The sequence below is a fragment of the Macaca thibetana genome, chromosome 19, assembly GCF_024542745.1.
Source record: "Macaca thibetana thibetana isolate TM-01 chromosome 19, ASM2454274v1, whole genome shotgun sequence".
Lineage (NCBI taxonomy): Eukaryota > Metazoa > Chordata > Mammalia > Primates > Cercopithecidae > Macaca > Macaca thibetana.
The window spans coordinates 31,346,015-31,361,478 of record NC_065596.1 but is presented as its reverse complement, the minus strand read 5'-3'; the positions used below and the strand labels follow the sequence as shown (position 1 = coordinate 31,361,478).

Sequence of the window (15,464 nt, the reverse complement as noted above, 5' to 3'; positions counted from 1 at the left end):
TGGGGTGTGGGAAGTGCTGAGGCAGGAGAATGGCTTGAGCCCTGAAGGTCAAGGCTGCAGTGAGCCGAGATTGTGCCACTGCGCTCCAGCCTGGGTGACAAAATCAGACCCCGTCTTCAAAAAATAAAAAAAGAAAAAGAAAGGGAAGAATGGGCCAGACGCAGTGGCTCACGCCTGTAATCCTAGCCCTTTGGAAGGCCAAGGCAGGCGGATCACAAGGTCAGGAGATCGAGACCATCCTGGCCAAAATGGTTAAACCCCGTCTCTACTAAAAAATACACAGAAATTATCTGGGCGTGGTGGCACGTGCCTGTAATTCCAGCCACTGGGGAGGCTGAGGCAGAATTGCTTGAACGAGAACGTCGGAGGTTCCAGTAAGCCGAGATCGCGCCACTGCCCTCCAGCCTGGCGACAGAGCAAGACTCTATCTCAAAAAAAAAAAAAAAGGGAGGGGGGAGGGGGAAGAATGGACACTGGGGAATAAGTAGCTGTCTCTACCACAGAGCTTTAGACGAGGAGTTGCTGGAAGACTTCCTGAAGGAAGAGGCAGGATTGGGCAGGGTTTTAGAAGCCAGTCAAGGTAAGAGGCCTCAAGCAAACTAAGAAAGACGGCTTCCAGCTCCCAGCTGAAGGCTTCCATCGTTCCCGGGGGCCTTTGCCGCAGGGACAGGATGACTGAGAAACTCCTCTCCAAACGCCCTGGCCAGGGCAGAAGGCAAAGACTGGAAAAACTTTTCTTGGAAATCTCTGCCAATGAAGACGTAGAGGAAGGGGTTGAGGCTGCTGTTGACACAGCCCAAGGCAAAGCTAGCCTGGAGGATGAGCAGCATCCGGGGGTGGTAGAGTTCCTTGAGCATCACCCGTCGCCACAAATGGACCAACAGCACCACGTTAAACGGGGACCAGCAGATAAAGAAAGCGCTCACCAGCACCAGCAGCAGCCTCTTGGGCCGGTTGGCGTGGACCCAGCCGTCCCGCAAGAGCTTGGCCCGGATGAGGTGGGCGCAGGTGCCTATGATTGCTAAGGGCCCAAGGAAGCCCAGCAGGACGTGGCCAATGCTGCCTATAATGTGGCTCTCCACGACCCCTTCAATCCAAATCTGGGCAGTCTCATTGTCCGAGTTGAACTCCAAGTAGCAGTGCGTACAGCCATTCCATTTTCTGGTTGTCCGGAATTTCACGTGTGCAGAGCACAAGACGGCGGCCAGGAGCCACACCCCGAAGGCCAGCCAGCTTGCCCGCTGCACTGTGCGGTGGTTCAGGGCCCAGACAGGGTAGAGGACAGAGATGCAACGGTCCACAGAGATGAGGACCAGGAGGCAGTTGCTGGCAAAATAGCCGAGGAACACAAAGGTGATGTAGAGTTTGCAGGCCCACTCTCCGAGGAACCACTGCTTGGAGGCAATATAGTACATGGCAATGGGCAGAGACAGTGAGAGCATGAAATCGGCAAGGGCCAGGTGGAAGAAGCAGACGGTGGAGACCGTGCGGGCCATGCGGAAGACAGTCATCCCCAGCACCAGCCCGTTGCCCAGCACTCCGACGACAAAGGACGCAGACAGGACAGCCACGGTCAGCGGGCGGAGGGACCCCACCTCCTCAGACAGGCATCTGGAAGCATTCATCTTCCTGAAACAAGAGTGATCACGTGTCAGGGCCCCAGGTTGCCTGTCACTGCAGTCCCTGGTCCCCTCCAAGACCCCCCTCTCATGATTTCTCCATTTCATAACTTTTATGGAATGCTTATTATTATTCTTCTTTTAGAGACAGCGTCATGCTCTGTCACCCAGGCTGGAGTACAAAGGTACAATCACAGCTCACTGCAGCCTCCACCTCCTAGGCTCAAGAGATCCTCCCACCTCAGCCTCCTGGAGTAGCTGGGACTACAGATACTTACCCCCATGCCCGGCTAATTTTTTTAATTTTTTTTGGGGGGGGATGCAGTCTTTCTCTGTCTCCCAGGCTGGAATGCAGTGGCCTGATCTCAGCTCACTGCAACCTCCGCCTACCAGGTTTAAGCAATTCTGCTGCCTCAGCCTCCCAAGTAGCTGGAACTACAGGCACACGCCACCATGCCTGGCTAATTTTTGTGTTTTCAGTAGAGATGGGGTTTTATGATTTTGGCCAGGCTTGTCTCCAACTCCTGACCTCGTGATCTGCCCGCCTCAGCCTCCAAAATGCTAGGATTACAGGTGTGAGCCTCTGTGCCTGGCCTTAATTTTCTTTTTTGTAGAGATGGGGTCTTGCTGTGTTGCCTAGGCTGGTCTTCAACTCCTGGCTTCAAGTGATCCTCCCACCTTGGCCTCCCAGAGTGCTGGGATTACAAGAGTGGGCCATTGAGCCCAGCCTGAATGCTTTTATGATCCATTAACACTGTTTTTTCTCCTTCTTGTTCTTCTCTTTCTCCTTCTCCTTCTCCTTCTCCTTCTCCTTCTCCTTCTCCTTCTCCTCCTCCTCCTCCTCCTCCTCCTCTCTTCTCCTTCTTCTTCGACAGAGTCTCACTGCGTTACCCAGGCTGGAGTGCAACGGCACGATCTCAGCTCACTGGACACAATAATATTGTTCTAAGTACCAGAGATAACTCATGTAACAAAACAAGCCCTCATGGAACTTACATCCCCGTGAGAGATGTCAGGTGTAATACATATAATAAATTAACTCATGATATACTGCTTTAGAAGACTACCAGTGTTATGGAAAAATAATAAATAAAGTGGAGGGGGCAGGTATGGAGGCTCATGCCTGTAATCACAGCACTTTGTGAGGCTGAAGCAGCACATTGGGAGGTTAAGGCAGGTAGAACACCTGAGGTCAGGAGTTTGAGACCAGCCTGCTCAACATGGCGAAACCCTGTCTCTACTAAAAATATAAAAATTAGCCAGGCATGGTGGCTCACTCCTGTAATCCTAGATATTTGGGAGGCTGAGAATCACTTGAACCTGGGACATTGGAGGTTGCGGTGAGCTGAGATCAGGCCACTGCACTCCAGCCTGGGCGACAGAGTGAGATTCTATCTCTTTAAAAAAAAAAAAAAATCAAATTAAGGAGAATTGGGAATGTGAGAGACAAGAGAGAAAGCAGAAAGGGGCCACTGGTATACTGAACGGGGTGGTCAGGGAAGACCACAGTAAGAATGTAACATTTGGCCAGGCTCGGTGGCTCACACCTGTAATCTCAACACTTTGGGAGGCCAAGGCGGGAGGATCACCTAAGGTCAAGAGTTCGAGACCAGCCTGGCCAACGTGGGGAAACTCCATTTCTACTAAAAACACACAAAAAATTAGCTGGGCGTGGTAGCACACACATGTAATCCCAGCTACTCGGGAGGCTAGGACAGGAGAATCACTTTAACCTGGGGGGCAGAGGTTGCAGTGAGCCAAGATCACAATATTGCACTAAGCATGGGCAACAGGGTAAGACTCTGTCTCAAAAAAAAAAAAAAAGAATATAACATATGAGCAAAGATTTGGAGGAGATGACAAAGTGAGGTACATACGTATCTGGAGGAAGTACCCTTCAGGCAGAACCAGCAGCTTGTGCAAAGGTCCTGAGTCAGGACGGTGCCTGGAATGCTCAAGGAACAGCAGGGAGGCCGGTGTGGCTGGAGCCATGTGGGCATTGGGGAGAGAGGTGAGAGGTAAAGGCAGAGAGGGAAGCGGGCAGAAAGAGCAGGACCCTGTGAGTCATAGTGCACACTCTCCTGGCCTTTCCTGTAAGATGGGAGTTACAAAAGACTGTTGAGCAGAGGAGGAACAATATCTGACTTAGGTCTTAACAATCACTGTGACTTTAAGGTTGAGACTAGACTGAGAGGGGTGGGATGGAAGCAGGAGGCCGGGAGGAGGCTGCTGCAGGAACCCAGGTGGGCAGTGATGGGGATGGGGACCAGGGTGATGGCAGAGGAGGTGGTAGGAAGCAGATTCCAGGGTCAAGGTGGAGCTGGCAACATTTGCTGCTGGGCTGGATGTGTGAGGTGAGTGGGGAGCAGTGTCGGGGTGACTGCAGGACTTTTGAACCGATGGAAGCTGGAGTTGCTGTGCACTGATGCAGGAGAGCAGGTTTGGGGTGAGACCAGGAGCTCGGGGTTGGTCACTTTGCCTTTGAAATGCCTGTAAGAAATCCCGGGGAGACTTCACTAAGGCAGCTGGATACTAGCAGCAAGATTACAGGAGGGGAGCCCGGCACAGTGGCTCACACCTGTAATCCCAGCCCTTTGGAAGGCTGAGGTGGGTGGATCACCTGAGGTCATGAGTTCGAGACCAGCCTGGCCAACATGGTAAAACCCCATCTCCACTAAAAATACAAAAATTAGCTGGGTGTGGTTGCAGGTGCCTGTAATCCTAGCTACTTGGGAAACTGAGGCAGGAGAATTGCTCGAACCCAGTAGACAGGGGTTACAGTGAGGCAAGATCGCACCACAGCACTCCAGCCTGGGTGACAGAGTGAGGCTCTGTCTCAAAAACAAACAAAAATGACAAGAGGGGTTCCTGGCTGGATACGGGCATGTGGGAGCCATTAGAATTTAGATGCCAGCGGGGCGCAGTGGCTGACTTTTCTAGCCCCAGCACTTTGGGAGAGACAGGAAGACTGTGTAAGCCCAGGAGTTCCAGACCAGCCTGGATAACACGATGAGACCTTGTCTCTACAAAAAAAGTACAAAAAATAATTTAGATACTATTTATGTCTTTGAGCTTGAAAATGACCTCCAAGGGTGAGGTGCAGACAGAGAAGAGAGGTCTGGGGTTGAGGAAAGCTTGAGTTTACACAGCAGACAGGCACAGGTCGAAGCTCTAGTTGAAACACTGGATTATGACTGTGTGATCTTGGGCTCAGGGCTTCCCCCACACTTCCCCCACACCCAGCCTCAGTATGCTCATCTGAGATAGGAGTGTAGAATCCTTGAATACCTCTGTCTCCTCCTCCCCCAACCCGCACACCCAGTTCACCACAAAGCCGTTGTTTTTGCTGCCAAAAAGCCTTTTGCCTCTGTCCACTATGTCCTGTCTCCATAGCCCTATCATGCAAGTACACAGCACCCCAGTTTTTTGTTTTTTGTTTGTTTGGGTTTTTTTTGTTTTGTTTTGTTTTTTTGTTTTGAGACAGGATCTCGCTGTGTTGCCTAAGCTGGAGTGCAGTGGTACAATCTTGGCTCACTGTAACCTCTGCCTCTCAGGTTCAAGCAATTCTTCTGTCTCAGCCCCCTGATTAGAGTAATTGGGACTACAGGCACACACCCTGGGGGCATGCCCAGCTAATTTTTATATTTTTAGTAGAGACGGGGTTTCACCATGTTGGCCAGGCTGATCTTGAACTCCCGACCTCAGATGATTCACGCACCTCAGCCTCCCAAAGTGTGGGGAGTACAGGCGTGAGCCACCGCGCCTGGCCACCAACTTTATATTCATCCCCTACCAGCCACTCACCACCCTACAGCCAGAGTGATCCTTTGAAAGCCCAAACCGTGTAACCTCAGTGCTGTGGGAGACCCAGGCAGGAGAATCACTTGAGGCTAGGGCTTCAAGACCAGTCTAGGCGGCAAGGCGAAACCCTGTCTCTACAAAATAAAAATACATTAGCCAAACAGGGTGGCTTACATTGTAGTTCCAGCTACTCGGGGGGCTGAGGCATGAGGATCACTTGATCCCAGGAGGTCGAGGCTGCAGTGAGCCATGACTGTGCCACTGCACTCCAGCCTGGGCAACAGAGTGAGACCCTGTCTCAGAAAAATACGGTTCAAACCGGACAACTACATTGTGGCTCTTCATTGCTTGTGGGATAAATATGAGTTTCCCCAACACTGCTGGTGAGGGCTGGGGCACCTGCCAACCTCTCCAGACTTCTCTTGCACCTTCCCCCTCTTTGCGCACCACATCCCGGCTTCCCTACCTTTGTCTCTATTGCCAGGATTCTCTTGTTTCCCTCCCACCCCAGGGCCTTTGCCTGTGCTGCCCCTCTGCCTGGAACACCCCTTCTGTCCTCTGCTTTTTTTTGCTTTTTTTTTTTGAAACTCATTCCTGAGATCTCAGTACAAATTTCACTTTCTCCCCGAAGCTTTTCCTGGCCCTTTTCAATCAGACCCTCCTACAGGAGCTTCTCTCCCATGAAGAGATGGTTACAGGCTGGGCACGTTGACTCATGCCTGTAATACCAGCGCTTTGGGAGGCTAAGGTGGGAGGATCACATGAGGTAGGGAGTTTGAGACCAGCCTGGCCAACATGGTGAAACCCCACCTCTACTAAAAATACAAAAATTAGCTGGGTGTGGTGGCGCATGCCTGTAATCCCAGCTACTTGGCAGGCTGAGGCAAGAGAATCCCTTGAACCCGGGAGACGGAGTTGAGAGTGAACTATGATCATGCCACTGCACTCCAGGGTCGGTGACAGAGCAAGACTCTGATCTCCCCTGGTTCCCCCATGCCCCCTGCAAAAAAAAGAAAAAAAGAAAAAAAAAAAAAGAGCTGGTTACAGGCAGCAGCAATTAGACCGTGTTTGTTGGATCGTTTGGTGGTCACCCATCTGCTCCGCTCTCTGAGTTCCCTAGAGGCGAGGATGGTGTGTGGATTGCTCCCTGGCCCCAGGAACATAGCAGTCACTTGATACATAATTGATGAGTGATCATTAAGGAGGACAATCTCCCCTTTGTCATCTGAGGATGGATTCATTCATTTAGTGTAATTAATTATGCATTGAGCCCAAATAGTACGCCAGACACTACCAAGCGCTGGGGATGCCGCAGTGAGGAAGACAGTCAAATACCTCTGACCAGGCACAGTTCACGCATATGGCATGAGAACATTCCTCACCCAGAGGAGGTGGTCCGGAACTTTCAGCCCCCTCTTTGCCACCTCTTTTTTTTTTTTTTTTGAGACGGAGTCTTACTCTATTGCCTGGGCTGGAGTGCAGTGGTGTGATCTCGGCTCACTGCAACATCCGCCTCCCAGGTTCAAGCAATTCTCCTGCCTCAGCCTCCTGAGTAGCTGGGATTGCAGGCAGCTGCCACCACACCCGGCTGATTTTTGTATTTTTAGTAGAGATGGGGATTCACCATCTTGGCCAACCTGGTCTCGAACTCTTGACCTCAGGTGATCCACCCACCTCTGCCTCCCTAAGTGCTAGGATTACAGGGGTGAACCACTGCGCCCAGCCCACCACCTCCTTTTTGTATACCCTGGAGAGTGCCCTTCAACTCTCCTAGTCCCCAAGCTCCTATTTCCTGGCTCCCTGAGACCGCTCCCCCTCAACAAATCCCAGCCCCCTGTACCTTGTGCTGTATCCGAGGGTGAGGGAGCTCTTTCCTTTTCCGTCGTCAGTCCCAGGAGGCTGCCAGCCTCAAGCCCATGTTAAAGGTAGGGGCTAATGGCAGGAAGCTAGCTCTGAGTTTTGGAGCAGATAAATGTCCAGGAAAGAATCTTGAGCAAGAGCCTCAGAGATCACTATCAGTCCGGGAACTGTCACCAGATGTCAGCCCTAATAGGCCCCCGGGGCTGCAGGCTTGGAGAATAAGGAGGAGGCGGGTGCCAGGGAGATCTTTTCGCAAGACCATTCCAATTCTGCCCTCCTTGTGCTAATGAGATTTGTTGAGAGATACAAAACACTTAAAACTTCTTGCGGCCAGGGTCGGTGGCTCACGCCTGTGATCCCAGCACTTTTGGAGGCCAGAGCAGGTGGATTACCTGAGGTCAGGAGTTCAAGACCAGCCTGACCAACATGGCGAAACCCTGTCTCTACTAGAAACACAAAAATTAGCCAGACATCAGGGTGGATGCCTGTAATCTCAGCTACTTGAGAGGCTGAGGCAGGAGAATCACTTAAACCTGAGAAGCGGGAGTTGCAGAGAGTTGAGATTGAACTACCGCACTCCAGCCTGGGCGACAGTGAGAATCCTCAAAAACAAAAACACAACAAAACAAAAAGAACTTCTTGGCACATAGTAGGCGCTCAAACATTGTTAGCTCTCTATTATTAATACTGCTCTTATTATTATTATTATTATTATTATTATTGAGACGGAGTCTCGCTCTGTCACCCAGGCTGCAGTGCAGTGGTACAATCTTGGCTCACTGCAAGCTCCGCCTCCCAGGTTCACGATATTCTCCTGCCTCAGCCTCCTGAGTAGCTGGGATTACAGGCGCCCGCCACCATGCCCGGCTAATTTTTTGTAATTTTTAGTAGAGATGGGGTTTCACCGTGTTAGCCAGGATGGTCTCCATCTCCTGACCTCGTGATCCGCCCTCCTTGGCCTCCCAAAGTGCTGGGATTACAGGCGTGAGCCACCGTACCCGACCACTGCTCTTATGATTAATACTGCTATAGTCCTGCTTTGATTAACATCAGGAATAAATTCTGAGAGACACGTCCTTAGGCGATTTCATCATTGTGCAAACATCAAAGAGTGCGCTTCCACAAACCTAGGTGGGAGAGCCTGCCACACACCTGTGCCGGATTATCTAGCCCAGGGGTCTAGGCCACAGCCCAAGTGGGACCATCTGTTTATTTTTTGACATGGAGTCTTGCTCTGTTACCCACGCTGATGTGCAATGGCTCAGTCTCAGCTCACTGAAACTTCTGTCTCCCAGGTTCAAGCGATTCTCCTGCCTCAGCCTCCGGAATAGCTGGGATTACAGGCATGTACCGCCACAGCGGGATAATTTTTGTATTTTTAGTAGAGATGTCTTTTCACTATGTTGACCATGCTGGTCTCAAACGCCTGACCTCCAGTGATCCACCCACCTCGGTCTCCCAAAGGGTTGTAATCCCAGTTACTGGGAAGGCTGAGGCAGAAGAATCGCTTGAACCCAGGAAGCAGAGGTTGCAGTGAGCTGAGATCACACCATTACACTCCTGCCTGAGTGACAGAGCAAGACTCCATCTCAGAAAAAGAAAACACGTAACACACAATCACACACATCAGCCTAGTCCTATGCAGGGTCAGGATCATCAGCGTGACTGTCTTCCACCTCCAAGTCTTATCCCAGTGAAAGATCTTCAGGGTCAGTAACACCCTTGGAGCTGTCATCTCCCAGGATAACAATGCTTCCTTCTGGACACCTCCTGAAGGAGCTGCCTGAGGCTGTTTGACAGTTTTTCCCTTTCTATTTTTTTTTTTTTTTTTTCCCTTTTGAGGCAAGGTCTCACTCTGTCACCCAGGCTGGAGTGCAATGGCACAGTCTCAGCTGACTGCAGCCTATGCCTCTCAGGCTCAAACAATCCTCCCACCTCAGCCTCCTGAGTAGCGGGAACTAAGGCACGCACCACCACACTCAGCTGATTTTTAAATTTTTTTCTTTTTTGCAGAGACTAGGTCTCACTATATTGCCCAGGTTGGTCTCGAACTCCTAGACTCAAGCAGTTAACTTTTCGTTATAAATAAAAGGCGTACACTCTAAAACAACAACAAAAATTATAGTACAGTGAATAAAGGCCAGCCACAGTGGCTCACACCTGTTTCCCAGAACTTTGAGAGGCCAAAGTGGGCAGATCACTTGAGGTCAGGAGTACGAGACCAGCCTGGCCAACATGTGAAACCCCATCTCTACTAAAAATACAAAAATTATTCAGGCATGGTGGTGCATGCCTATAATTCCAGCTACTCAGGAGGCTGAGGCAGAAGAATCACTTGAACTGGGGAGGCAGAGGTTGCAGTGAGCAAAGATCACACCGCTGCCCTCCAGCCTGGGTGACAGAACAAGACTCCATCTCAAAAAACAAACAAACCGACCGACAAGCCTACATATAGTAAATACATACACCAGTAACATAGTTGTTTATTGACTTTTTTTTCTTTTTTGCAGAGACAGGGTCTCACTATGTTGCCAGGGCTGGTCTCGAACTTCTGGCCTCAAACCATTGCCCTACTTCAGCCTCCCAAAGTGCTGGGATTACAGGTACGAGCCACCATGTCCTGCCTGTTGCCATGGATGAGTATGACGTACTGTACACAGTTGTATGTGCTATGCTTTTATATGACTGGCGGTCAAGTAGGTCTGTGTACACCAGCATCAGCACAAACATTAGAGTAACGCCTTGAGCTACTCCATTATGACAGCTACAACATCACCGGGTGATTGCAGTCTTTCAGCTCCGTTATAATGGGTGGGGCCGCTGTCGGATGTGCAGTCTGTCATTGACAGAAACCTCATTATGCTGCGCATGGCTTTATTTCCTCAGGAGAATGCTGTGGCCTCAGCGGTAACATTTCACTGACTCTAAGACACATCATGTCAACAGGTGTCACCAGAAAGACAAGATGTTGTAACCAAGTGAGTTATAGAGAAACACCGCACTTTGAGACAAATTATAGAGTCCTTTATTAGCCGGCGACCGAGAGACAGCTAGCGCTTAAAATTCTCTCAGCCCCGAAGAAGGGGCTAGATTCTCTTTTATACTGTGGTCTAAATAGGGGAGGGAGGTTTCACTGAAGCAGTTTTACAGAAGCAGAAGAGGCAAAAAGTTAAAAAATTAATTGGTTATAGAAGCAGTTACAAAAAATAAACAGTTCCAGGTGCAGGGGCTTAAACTATCACTAAGAGATAAATGCAGGGGCTTTTAGGTACCTTCCGCCGAGCACATTCCCAGGAGCTGCTGGTACAACCTGCCTCAATAGCTTACCGGCAGGTGCATTCCTGGATGTGCTTGGAGTCAGTTTGCCCTAGTTATTCCCTTAAGGGGGATAAAAGGGGCTGCAAGTGAAGAAACTAAAATGAAGTCTGTCCAGCTGTCTCTGCTAGGAGAGAGTCACTCAGGTTAAAACAAGGTAAGGTATCACAAAGACACCACCTAAAAAATACAATCCAATGCTTTCTATTCTATCCTATCCTATCCTATCCTATCCTATCCTATCCTATCCTATCCTATCCTATCCTATCCTATCCTATCCTATCCTATTTTATTTTATGTTTTGAGTAGGAGTCTCGCTCTGTCACCCAGGTTGGAGCACAATGGTGCAATCTTGGCTCACTGCAACCTCCACCTTCCAGATTTAAGTGATTCTCCTGCCTCAGCCTCCCGAGTACCTGGGATTACAGGTGGGTGTCACCTCGCCCAGCTAATTTTTGTGTTTTTAGTAGAGACAAGGTTTCACCATATTGGCCAGGCTGGTCTCAAACTCCTGACCTCAGGTGATCCACCTGAGGCCAAGGCAGGCGGATCACTTGAGGTCAGGAGTTCGAGGCCAGCCTGGCCAACATGGTGAAACCCTATCTTTACTAAAACTACAAAAATTAGCCAGGCATGGTGGCACACACCTGTAGTCCCAGCTACTCGGGAGGCTGAGGCAGGAGAATCACTTGAACCTGGGAGGTAGAGGTTTGCAGTGAGTTGAGATTGCACCACTGCACTCCGGCCTGGGCAACAGAGTGTAACTCTGTCTCAATAAATAAATAAATATTTCAGCATCAATTTCCAAAAGAAAGGACTCCTTTAAAAGAAATACAGTTACCAGGCATGGTGGCTCATTCCTGTGATTTTAGCACTTTGTGAGGCCAAGGCAGGCAGATCATTTGAGGTCAGGAGTTCAAAACCAGCCTGGACAACATGGTGAAACCCTGTCTTTACTAAAAATACAAAAAAAAAAAAAAAAAAAAAAAAAAAAATTAGCCAGGTGTGGTGGTGGATGCCTGTAATCCCAGTTACTTGGGAGGCTGAGGTAGGAGAGTTGCTTGAACCTGGGAGGTGGAGGTTGCAGTGAGCGGAGATCATGCCACTGCAGTGTAGCATGGGTGACAGGGCAAGACTCCTTCCAAAAAAAAAAGGAAAGAAAGAAATAAAAAGAAATATAATTTTATTACCACATCCCCAAAATAGCAATAATTCCAATTCCTTAACACACACACACACACACACAAGTCCCTCAATGTTTATATTCCCAATTGTCCCATAACAATTATAAACATTTTTGGGAAGGGGGTGTCTTAACTCTTCCAGATCACTTTTGGACTCAGAAGCATCCATGCCTTTATATTTCTATACACTGCCATCCTCTGTGGCATCTAGATCAAGGGGATTGGCAAACTTTTCCTGTAACGTGACACAGAGGAAATATTTTGGGCTTTTCATGCCCCAGAGCCTGTGTCAACCAGTCAGCTCTGCTGTTGTGGGATGAAGGAAGATCCACGAAAAACAGTGGGCAGGGCCGTGTGCCAATAAAACTTTATTTATGGACATTGAATTTTGAATTTCATATCATTTTCGTGTGTCATGAACGTTATTATCCTTCTTTTGATTTTGCCTAACCGTTAGCTCACTGACTGCCCCAAAACAGGCAGTGAGCCAGATTTGGCCTGGGCGGTGGGTCATAGTTTGTGAAACCCAAGTAGACGTCAACCTGGTGTTGCTTTAAAGACTGCCTGTGAAGGCTGGGCACAGTGACTCATGCCTGTAATCCCAGCACTTTGGGAGGCTGAGGCCAGTGGATCACTTGAGGTCAGGAGTTAGAGACTACCCTGGCCAACATGGTGAACCCCATCTCTACTAAAAATACAAAAAATTAGCCAGGTGTGGTGGCAGGTGCCTGTAGTCCCAGCTACCCGAGAGGCTGAGGCAGGAAAATCACTTGAACCCAGGAGGTGAAGGTTGCAGTGAGCTGAGATTGTGCCACTGCACTCCAGCCCGGGTGACAGAGTGAGACTCCATCTCAAAAAAAATAATAATTAAAAAACTGAAACCAGTTCCTTTTCTAAGGGCAACACCAGGGAGAGCTGGTAAGATGACGGTTGTTCTTCCCAGGCTGTGCTCTGCCTGGATTCGGGGATTACCTCTCCCCATGGTGAAATCCTCAATGTATTTCTCCTGCTGCACCACAACGTTCAACCTTTTTTGCTTGTTTTGGTGGCCATTCTGGTATTTTTTTCTCCTTTCATTTTAGATGCAGGGGGAACGTGGACCTGGGGATATTCACACACACACACACACACATTTATATATTTTTAAATATATATTTATATATAAATATATATTTTTAAATATGTATTTATATATAAATATATATTTTTAAATATATATTTATATATATTATATATTATATATTAATATATAAATCTATTACATATATTATATATTTTTATATATAAATATATATTTTATATATTATATATTTATATATTATATATATTTTATATATTCATATATTTATATATTATATATTTATATATAATATATATTTTATATTTATTATATATTTTATATTTTATATTTTATATTTTATATATATTTTATATTATATATTTTATATATAAATTATATATTTTATATATATTATATATAATATATATTTTATATTTTATATATATTATATGTATTTGTGTGGGCGTCACCCAGGCTGGAATGCAATGGCGCAATCTCGGCTCACTACAACCTCCACCTCCTGGGTTCAAGTGATTCTCCTGCCTCAGCCTTCCGAGTAGCTGGGACCACAGGTGTACAACACCTCGCTCAGCTAATATTTGTATTTTTAGTAGAGACAGGGTTTCTCCATGTAGACCAGGCTAGTCTCGAACTTCTGACCTCAGGTGATCCACCCACCTTGGCCTCCCAAAGTGTTGGGATTACAGGAGTGAGCCACCACGCCCGGCCGACTTGGGTATATTACATGGTGCTGAAGTTTGGGTTACGAATGACCCCATCACCCAGGTACTGAGCATAGTCCCCGAGAGTTGGTTTTCAACCCTCACTGCCTGCCCCTTTCCCTTCTCCAGCAGTCCCCAGTGCCCTTTGTTTCCATCTTTACATCATGGGTACTCAATGTTAAGCTCTCACTTATAAGTGAGAACATGTGGTATTTGGTTTTCTGTTCCTGCGTTAATTCCATGAGGATAATGGCCTCCAGCCGCATGCATGTTGCTGCAAAGGGGCAATATTTCTTTTTTTTTTTTTTTTTTTTTTAAGACAGCGTTTCTCTTTTGTTGCCCGGGCTGGAGTGCAATGGCGCAATCTCGGCTCACTGCAACCTCCGCCTCCCGGGTTCAAGAGAGTCTCCTGCCTCAGCCTTGCACGTAGCTGGGATTACAGGCACGCATAACCATGCCCAAATCATTTTGTATTTATAGAAGAGACGGGGTTTCGCCATGTTGGCCAGTCTGGTCTCGAACTCCTGACCTCCAGTGATCCACCCACCTCAGCCTCCCAAAGTGCTGGGATCACAGGCATGAGCCACTGCGCCCAACCTCCAGCTTTATATTCATCTCCTACCACTCACCACCGCTGCGCTGCTGGCTCTGAACCTTTTTTAAAATCATAGTACCCCATGACGGTTTATGGCATTATTACCCAATCAGTTCACGGCAAATTTAAGTGTTTATTTCCTCCCTGTTTTGCATTATAAATGGTGCTGCAAATAACACCTTTGGGGATGAAAATTGTGTCTGTGTTTAGGATTATTTCTTTGCTCTCAATTCCCACAAGTGAACCCCAAGAAAGAAAAGATCTTGTCTCTGTCACCCAGAAGGTCCTGACAACCCTATAACCCAGCAGGACAGATGCTGCCCCGGCCTCCCGCCCCGCCCCGGGGACTCCTGTGAGATTGTTTCCTGCTTGTTGATGGACGGGGTTGGATTTTGATTTCTTGTGTGCGGGAACGTCTTCCTGCGATGACGGTTGGCCACTCCCCCTCTTTCCGATTTGCAAACGCCTCTCTGTGTCTTTTGCCCACTTGCCTACTGGAATCCGACTTTGTTCCTTCTCTGTGTGGTTTACGTGATAAGATTATTGATGCTATTTCTGTCGCAGGGAATATAAGGTTTTTTCCAGGTCTATTCTTGACTTGTAATTTTAGTATGAGTTTTGTTTTATACACAGAGATTTTAATTTAAAGGCTGTCAAATCTGTCTCCTTAATACGAGAACAAAAGAGAAAAACTTAGTTAGCATTTTTAAAGTAAGGCATAATTTGCACACAGCACAATTCACCCTTTTTAGGTGCAGTTCTGAGGTTTTGGCAAATGCACACATCAAGTGACCATCCCACAACCAAAACACAGAACAGTTCCATCACTGCAAATCCCCTCACCCCCCGTTATGGCACAAGTGTTTAAAACATAAGAAAGCTAAGAGAATAGATGTGAATAGGCAATTCTTTTTTCCGGGTTGCTCTATGTTTTATGATATTGACCCCTAATTTTTGTCTTTTTTTTCTTGAACAAAACCAAAAATGCTAAATGAGGGGGAAATTGCAGATCAAACTAAAATTTGTAGTTAAAGAATCCCCTGCCATCCTCGTTCCTCCCTCAGATAATGAGAATTGTTAACAGTTCATATCTTTCTTTTCTTTTCTTTTTATAGAGATGGGATCTTGCTATGTTGCCCAGGCTGGTCTCAAACTTCTGGGCTCAAGTGATCCTCCAGCTTTGGTCTCCCAATATGCTGGGATTACAGGTGTGAGCCACTGTGCCTAGCCGAGTTCAACTCTTTTAGATTCCACATGTAAGTGAGATTGTGCAGTGTACTTTTTTTTTTTAACCTAGAGATTACTTCA

At 47.7% G+C, this 15,464-nt stretch overlaps 1 protein-coding gene across 1 annotated transcript; it reads right to left on the bottom strand.

Annotated features, from left to right (window-relative positions):
• Positions 1–564: 564 nt before the first annotated feature.
• GPR32 (G protein-coupled receptor 32) lies at positions 565–1,727 on the bottom strand. The gene is given in 2 exon segments (XM_050768346.1): positions 565–675; positions 678–1,727. Coding segments are annotated over 2 exon segments (1,161 nt in total).
• Between the last annotated feature and the right edge of the window lie 13,737 nt (positions 1,728–15,464).